The 8,998-nt window shown below is 38.5% G+C and overlaps 1 protein-coding gene across 1 annotated transcript in view; it reads right to left on the bottom strand.

The window, feature by feature from the left end:
• Window positions 1–252: 252 nt before the first annotated feature.
• CUNH9orf135 (chromosome unknown C9orf135 homolog) overlaps window positions 253–8,998 on the bottom strand; it is a 104,350-nt gene continuing 95,604 nt past the window's right edge. Inside the window, exon 6 of the mRNA XM_007938409.1 lies at window positions 253–438. Within this exon, the coding sequence (XP_007936600.1) occupies window positions 253–438 (186 nt within the window). The remainder of the gene's footprint in view (window positions 439–8,998) is intronic.

Raw genomic sequence — 8,998 nt, 5'->3', positions numbered from 1 at the left:
CAGTCCTTAAAAGAAAATACAAGTTGCCAAGTACCATTTAGAAGTGTATACCTCATTGGTACATATACTAGATTTTAGAAAACACTGGAATAGCTTGATGGAATGAAGATACACACATTTGTCTAGAATATAAGGTTTTGTGCTTAAAGGGATCTATTATACTAACATTTTCATTGTATTTATTAGGTAGAAAATCATCAGCTGTTACATCCATTATTTCGTCACTAGAAACAGAGAATCTGACTCCGTACGTTATTTTAAAAATGGGACAATAGGACCATCAGTTATTGGGTAGAGTTTTCTTTTTACATCTGAATTAGCATAAATCCCACTCTCATCATGCCAATGGTTGATGCCAAATCTTTTGGAACCATCTAGATCTGTGAACTGAGAACGGCATTTTCTGTGCACTATTGAATAATCTTCACAGGGATAATCCTATGGAAGAAAAAAAAGAGAAATAATATTGAATGATTGAAATATGTGGGAAAAAAATAAGGATTGATCTGTAAAAGTTGATCTTTAATGTAATAATTTTATTATAATCAAAGGTTAATTTTCAAACAGTTAATTAACTTAATCCCTGTATATAACAAATGCCTCAGGGAAAACCATGGTTACTGCATTTGTAAGTATATTTAATCCTGAAAGGAGAATTTAGTTCATGGTTATTTTATTTACAAAACTAAAAAGATAAGTTATCATACATGCAAAATTTTTCTAAGCCATAATCATACAACATAAAGAACAATTTAAATTTTATGACCATCTAAATAAGGCTAAAACAATTACAATTAAACTATCACTTAACATTTTTTTAAATTAATATGTTATAATCCTTCCAAAGAATAATATCTTTGGTTATGTCTTTCATAATTGCTGCCAAAAAGTCATGCTTCCGAGGACAATAGTGAATGCCAAACCCTAAATTTCTATGAGAAATTTACCTTTATATAATCCAATATAATCTTTAAGATGTTTATCCTTAGGCCACTTCATAAAAGCTTCTATTATAACAAAACAGGACACCATCATTGATCATTTTCTAATCTTTTAGGTAACAATCTTGATTATTTCAGATTACACCAGAGGTGATGATAGACAAGGAACATAAAGTCTTTTCACTAATCATCTAATTTCTCCTTCAGATTGATGATAATTTTAAAGCACTGGTAGCATAGTGGCTAAGGCACTTGACTGCTAACCAGAAGGCTGGCGGTTCAAACCCACCAGCCACTCCTCGGAAGGAAGGTTGGGCAATCCTACTTCCGTAGTGATAATGCCTCGGAAACCCAAGGAGGGGTCGCTATGAGTCAGGGCTGACTCGACGGCACATAACAACAACAACAACAGGACAATATTTGGAGCTCTGGTGGCGTAGTGCCTAAGGCATTTGATTGCTAACCAGAAGGCTGGTGTTTCAAACCTACCAGCCACTCCTTGGAAGGAAGATAGATCAATCTACTTCCATAGTGATACTGCCTCAGAAACTCAAGAAGGGGTCGCTATGAGTCGGATTTGACTTGACGGCAGGCAGGTTTTTTTGTTGTTGTTGTTAGGAAAATATTGAAATTTAATCACCAAAGCTATAAAATAATGAAAGGACACCAATACAGTTCCATCATGCATTGAATTGTGTTAGTCCAAAATATGTATCTGTTTGGCTGGGTCAGAATGCATCCTTTGGACCCAGGGTCCCTGCACTGAGAAACTCCTAGACCCAGGGGAAGATTGATGACAAGGATCTCCCCCAGAGCTGACAAGGAAAGAAAGCCTTCCCCTGCAGCTAGCAGCCTGAACTCAGATTTCCACCCTCCTGAACTGAGAGAATAAATTTCTGTTTGTTAAAACCAACCACTTGGGGTATTTTTGTTATAGCAACACTAGTTAACTAAGACAAAATTTTATCTTAGATTGGCTTTATTTTCAACTGCAAAGTTTAACCTTATGTTCAACTGTAACAATCATTATCACGTCTACCATTAATTGAATGCCTATTATGGATTGGGCCCAGTACTTGGCTATTTGCATCTTTTTATCTATTACAGACTCTGAGGTAGGAATTATTGCTCCCGCTTTACAGATAAGAAAATGTGAAGTAATTTGCTTAATATCTCAGAAGGAGAGAATTTAAATAATGCCAATAGTAAGTGACTAAGCCAGGATTTCCAACTAGGTCTGCCTGATTGCAAAACTCATCATCCCCCAGGATCCTTCTAAACTCTTAATTAAGAGATGAAAGGAAGTGTAAACAGTAAAACTCCAAAGCTACATAATATTTGTGACACTGTTCTTTAAGTTGTTGTTGTTGTTATGTGCCGTTGAGTCGGACCCAACTCATAGCAACCCCTCATTGGGTTTCTGAGGCAGTATCAGTACTGAGTAGATTGCCTCATCTTCCTTCCGAGGAGTGGCTGGTGGGTTTGAACCACCAGCCTTCTGGTTAACAGTCAAGTGTCTTTAGGCACTACACTACCAGAGCTCCTTTTCTTAGGTTAGGCTTCTGTTTTTTGTTTTTGGGGTCTGTTTCTTCATTTTGTCTTATTTTGGGTTGGATAGAGATCTGTTAAATGAATTTGAGAACCACTGGCCCAAACTTCCCCTTCATAGGGAGGCAGGATTTTCTCATTCCTTTTCAGCTGTGGTCGAAGCAAAGAGGGCTGTGTATGGGATGCCATGTCAGCCCATTCCTTCAGCAACTCATAGGCAGAGAGGAGGATTTTTGAGGTGAATGACAAGATTATTTTAGGAAAATAATTCTGGCAGCAAAAGATATTAAAGACTAGTGGCAAAAAGTGTTAAATTCCAGAATTGTGATTTGATTAAGATCTTGAAAACCCTTATGTTCATCAATGGACGTATGGATAAACAAAATTTGGCAGAATATTCCATTATATAGATGTTCTAAAAAGAAATGAAATATTGATACATGTCACAACATCGATAACCTTGAAAACATTATGCTAAGTAAAAGAAGAGGAATCAAAAGGCCATATCAAATACTGTATCATTCCATTTATATGAATGGTCCAGAATAGGCAAATCCACCAAAACAGGAAGTAGATTAGTGGTTGCCAGGGGATGGGGAAGGAGAAAATGGGGAATGATTGCTAATAGGTATGAGGTTTCTTTTGGGAAAAATTACGTTCTGAAATTAAATAGTGGTGATGGTTGCATAACTCTGTGAATATACTAAAAACCATTGAATTATACACTTTAAAAGGGTAGGTTTTATGGTATGTGAATTACATCTCAATAAAGCTGCCCTAAAAAAAAGGAATGGAGGGGAGGAAGCAATTGTGAAATTAGAAAGAATGGTTAAGTAACTTTGGCCTGTTAAGACAGGTTACATGGGAGGCTGGAATTTGAAAAGATAAACCTTGCTTGTAAATTTATAAATCTCTTGACTTGTGCAAGAAGCATGTATATTTTTTGTAATTAAAGATAATAAAACAATGAAAAAATAATAGATCTCAAATTGTAAAGCAGAGAATCTGGAACCAGGAACCTGGGATAAAGTAGGAGTGCAGAATACACCAAAGCTGCACAGGGATTGGAACCCACTGAATGTGGAGCCAGGATTCTGAAATCCACTTGTAATGGACATTGCTGAGTAACGTCTATCATCAGTGTTGTACTAGTAAATCACCTCTCAAAAACAAAACAAACACAAAACCTAATTTGTTGTATTTATTAATTTCTGTGGTCTAAATACTCCCACTATGACTGACTTCAAGATCAAAATGAGCTCAGTAAACACTGAGTTGGGAAGACATGAGCAGAATCAGCTCACGCAAGCTATTAAGAGCTGGCTGCAGCTCAACCCTGAATTCACTTCTCCCATTTCTCAACATGTAGCAACCATTCACTTTGGGTAGGTGTTATGGACTGAAGTGTGTCCCCATAAAGAAGATGTCAAAGTCTTAAGCCCTGGAATCTGTCAATATGACTTTGTTTGGTGATAAGATCTATGAAGCTATTGAGTTAACATGAGGTGATTTTGGAATAGGTTGGCTTCTAAATCAATATAAGAAGTGTCTGTATAAAAGAGGAGAAGAGACACAGACATAGACACAGGGGAAGATGACTGTATGAAGAAGGAGATATATGCATCTGTAAGCCACGGAACATCAAGGATTGCCGGAGCTGGGGAGGCGCAAGGAAGGATCTTTTCCTAGAGCCTTCAGTGAGAGCACTACCCTGCCAACACCTAAATGAACCAAGACAATAAGTTTTTGTTGTATATGATGAGAGCTCTGGATATCCTATTTCATTTTTCTGCAAATGTATATCCAGTTTTGTCAGCCCATTTGTTAAAGAGACTATCACTTTCTCATAATGGTTTCCAGTGCTTTGTCAAAGATCAGCTGTCCATAGGTGGATAGATCAAAGACTTACATGTAAAAAGCAAAGATGAGTGAAGAAAATCAAAGATGCGGGTAACAACTAGTCCAAAGGACCAATGGAGCATGTAAACCCCAGCCTCCATGACCATGAGACCAGGAGAACTAGACAATGCCTGGCTACCACTGCTTACCATGCTGAAAGGGATCACAATAGGAGGTCCTGGATAGAGTGGGAACAAAACATGGAACAAAACTCAAAATCATAAAAAAGACCAGCTTACTGGTCTGTTCAAGATTGGTGGAACACCTGAGACCATGGTCCTTAGTTACACTTCAAGCCTGGAACTGAACTCACACCTATAGCTAAACAATAGACAGGCCTGTAAGGTGAACAATAACACAAGGAATGTGTGTACTCCTTACAACAATCAACCATACCAGATCAAAGGGCTGTATTTGCCCAGGGACAAAACTCAGAAGTCAGGAATGAATAGGAAAGAAGGAAGAATAGAAATGGTGACCACTAGGAAGAAGTGGAGACAATGCTGTTGCATTGTTTGATTGCAATTCAGTGTCACAAAACAAAATGTGTATGAATTGTTGAACAGGAAACCAATCACAATAATTATAAATAAATAAAACACTAAGGTTCTAGGTGTTAAAGATCATACTGAATTGAAGTATCATTACAGTAAGAGTACACAACTGATCCTGACATAAATATAAATATATTTGTCAATTTTTAAATTATTAAACATCAAATGTAAACTTTTATTGAAAAAAAAAAAAAGAAATTTTGAATTTAAAAGAAATTTTAAATCTCTGTTGTTAGTAGCCCTAGGAAACTAAGACAGTAGGATTCACCCCAATCCCACCTCTAGGGAGAGAATGTAATTGGCCTAATACAATCAGCATAATCTCACCTCATTCTCAGTGACAGTGATTGGTTCATTGTTGAACATATGACTTGAGTTTGTCCAAACAGAGTAAAGCCCAGGACTTTCATTCAAAGATTTGAAGGAAAGCTTTTTATTTTATTTTTTATGATTGGATGTAAAACAGGAAGCATCTACCCTAGGTTGCTATTGGCAGCCCTCCTACAACCAATTTAGCATGAAGCCATCACTGTGAAAGTCAGGAAAAAATTGGGCCCTTGTTGAAAATGCTGGATCAATTCTCTCCTAAAGCTTGACTTTTCCATAAATTGTAAGCCAATAAATTGCTTTTATTGCCCGATTCTGTTTGAGCTGGGTTTTCTGCAGCCTACTAAAAACATCCTAACTAATGTGTACTTGAACAATCTGCAATGTTGGAACACTTACTGAGAGGCAGACAAGGGCATGAGTCATAAGGATGGATAGATGGATAGATAGGTAGATAGATAGATAGATAGATAGATAGATATAGATGAAATTGAAAACAAACAGTTGACTGAAGATACAATCAGGAATTAGAAGATGGCATATATGGAATAGGTGAACAAAACAGGTATTCAAAAATTAGAACAAATTATTGGCAACATGGAAGGTATAATTGTTACAAGGAAAGAGAGAGAGCATGTTTTTTAAAGTTTAAGATAAAAAGCATGAAGCAGAATAGAAACAATCAGGTGCACCAAGAAGAACTTTAAAGACCTTAATATTGACTATAGCTCAGACCCAAGGCCCAAACTGAGATGTTGGGAGTCCTGGATAAGAATAGTTTGCTGTATTTTCAAACCAAGTAATAAAAGGGCAATAAATGGAAAATTATTAATATGTTTTCTCTTTTCAGTGTGTATAACCATCCATTTGCCTCAGGGGAGATTAAAATTTATTTCAGAAAAATGCAACCAAAGATGAGTTATATTTAGCTTCTAATATGCAAAAGTGGACTTTTTGGCAAGCAATAGTCTTGTAATTCAATCTTTAGTCTTGAGACATTAAAATATCAATGACCAAACCTGGAAGATTCACATGATGGAGATTTCCAAATGTGTAGACAAAATACTCGGTCTGCCATTAAGGCGTAGCCAAGAGTTGGAATGGTGAGGAGGGGAGAGGAGAGACTGTCTACATGGGGAATTGTGGGAAGAAAAGAAGCTGGACCATACAGAGAGCAAATATATGTCCAATTTTCTCATCTCTGGGCTTTATTCAGGAAGACTCCCTTTGACCAAGAGAGAGAAAAGTGCATTAGATAAGTGAGAGTAATGGCAGAAAGGCATATGGTCTTGCCTCCATCCCATCCTGGTTGAGAACTCTGGAAATTGATCAACTCTCAGACTGTTCTTTCATTTGCCTGAGGCACAACCATATCAAAGCTGGTAGAACAGCTGCTCAGGCAGAAGGGAGGCTCTGGGATTTATCACTCCTGTTTCACTTTTGATATTCTGAGGCATAGACAAGCTGAAAGCCTACAGAGGGGTTACTAAGCTGCACTTTGGAGCTGAGGCAGGACAGTCACAGGAGTCTTCTGTGAGGTCTCCTGTGCCTATGAGCATGGAAATGAGGCTGAGACATTCAGGACATGCCATCTGGACCCCAACCAAGTCCAGAGAGAAAGAGAAAAAGACGGCCAGTTACAACCTCCACAGACTTCAGCCACTAATGCCAACAGGGAAAACAGCAACCAAGTGGACTAGGGATGTCACTCCAGAGTCCAGAACAGGCAGAGAACATAACATTTAAAACCTTACTCTTCCCCTCTGGCATCAGGATGCTAAATTACATCCCTCCCTGAATATAATTTGTTGACAGAGAGATTTGCAATTACTACTACTGCATAACAAGCCATCCCAGATAGAGTAGTGTAAAAACAATAACCTTTTCATTGTATTTCCAGATTCTTTGGTCAGGAAAGAAAAGCTTCTTTCAGTTCTGCAGTGTCTTGGGCCTTAGCTGGGAAAGCAGAGTGTGACTCAAAGGCTGGATGGTTGAATCATCTGAATGCTCTCTCATTCCAATGCCTAGCAGATGATGCCGGCGGCCTGCTGGAGCTTCATCTGGGGCTATTGGCTAGAAAAACTACACATGCCTCTTCATGTGCCTAGTTGGGCTTCCTCATAACGTGGTGACTGGCTTCCAAGAATGAGCTTCCAGGAACGTGTTCCAAAGAGAACCAGGAGGAAGCTCTATTGCTTTTTATGAGTTAGCTCAGAAATCACATCATTTCCACCATAGTCTTTTCAGATCCATGAAGAGGCAACACAGGCTCCATCTCTCAATAAGAAGAGTGTTAAACTCTCATTGTTAGAGCATGTGGGACGGGAGCAAGTGTTACAACCATTTTTTGAAAATACAATCTGCCACAGGCAGAAAAACAGGGGATGGGAAAGGATCTCCGAGACAGTGAGTTTTTTCAGGACATATTAAAGACCTTCCATGGAGGATATTTAAATTATGAAATCAAACACGCTTTAAATGGGAGAAGAGTTAGTGTTTTCCCACTGGTTGTGAGCTCAGGAAGAAAGCCAGTTGTCAGTCAGACACGTTCTCTCTGCATATCTGAGTTATAGAGTGTTGTTAAATTTTCAATACCCTAACAGAATATGCAAATGTTTGTTCAACATTTATTTAGTGGAGGTGGAAAAAAGTATTTAGAAATTGTGCATAGAAACAGAGTCTTGAGTCACTACATGTTGCTGACCCTAAGTTTTGATGAAGTCCATTTGACCAATGTAGTGCAAGGTCAATCACTGCAAGGTTTTCCTGAACCCTTCAAGGAGATGAGGGCAACTGCATGAGTTTGCCTGAGGTGTGGACAAGGTGCACATTAGCACACAACAACTTATGCACAGTCAGAGTAGAAGAGACATTTCACAGAAAGAACTTAGAGGACTTTTACAGCTTACTGGAGATAAAGAATACACAATGATTCACAGTTTCAAATGTGGATGACTGGAAGAGTTGTGGCATGGAGAATAAGAATAAGAAGGACATGGAAATGGAAGTGGACTAGTTTTAGGGGGAAAATGGTGAGTCATATTTTGAACATTTTGAATTTGAGATTACATCAGTACAAAATGTTCATTTGGAAGTTACATGGTAGGACAGATGGTCTGGAAAGAAGTCAGTGCCCTATGCACAACAGTGATGGTTGGCAGGGGGGAAATTGCTGTGAAAAGCATCATTGGGACTGTGGATGATATTTAAATGTGGATTGTGGATTACAGAATTGTGCTGTATCAACTTTCGTGAGGTAGAAAACTGTACCATGGCTATGTGCCCATGTTCTTAGAAAAGACACACTGAACAATTTAGGGGTAAAAGGCACAGTATCTCCAATCTACTCCCAAATGGTTCAGGAAAAAAGGTGGATATGTGTGAGTGTGTGTGGGGGGAGGAGGGGACAGTGTATGATAAGTAGGGTAAAATGTAACCAGTGTGACTCTGAGTCAAGATTGTATGAGAGTTCCTTGCCCTGTTCTTGCAAATTTCCTATAAATTTGATGTTATATAAAAATAGAAAGCTAACACCCCAAAAGTGCATAGGAGTGGATGAATTCTTTGAGATTGTGTAAAATGCGAGGAGCAGGGTTCTGGGGCCCAAATTTGGGGATCCCCACAGTTGGAGCCATAACGAAGGCATGACAGACAGTAAAGGAGAGGTAGGGAGAGAGTGTTGCAATGCCACAGATTCTGAAGGGAGAAGGAGGCTGAAGAATGCAGTGC

The sequence above is a fragment of the Orycteropus afer genome, unplaced genomic scaffold, assembly GCF_000298275.1.
Source record: "Orycteropus afer afer isolate SDZICR_OR568_19922 unplaced genomic scaffold, OryAfe1.0 scaffold00005, whole genome shotgun sequence".
Taxonomy (NCBI): Eukaryota; Metazoa; Chordata; class Mammalia; order Tubulidentata; family Orycteropodidae; genus Orycteropus; species Orycteropus afer.
Note: the sequence above shows the minus strand (reverse complement) of the source record. Positions and strands in the feature narration are given on the sequence as shown.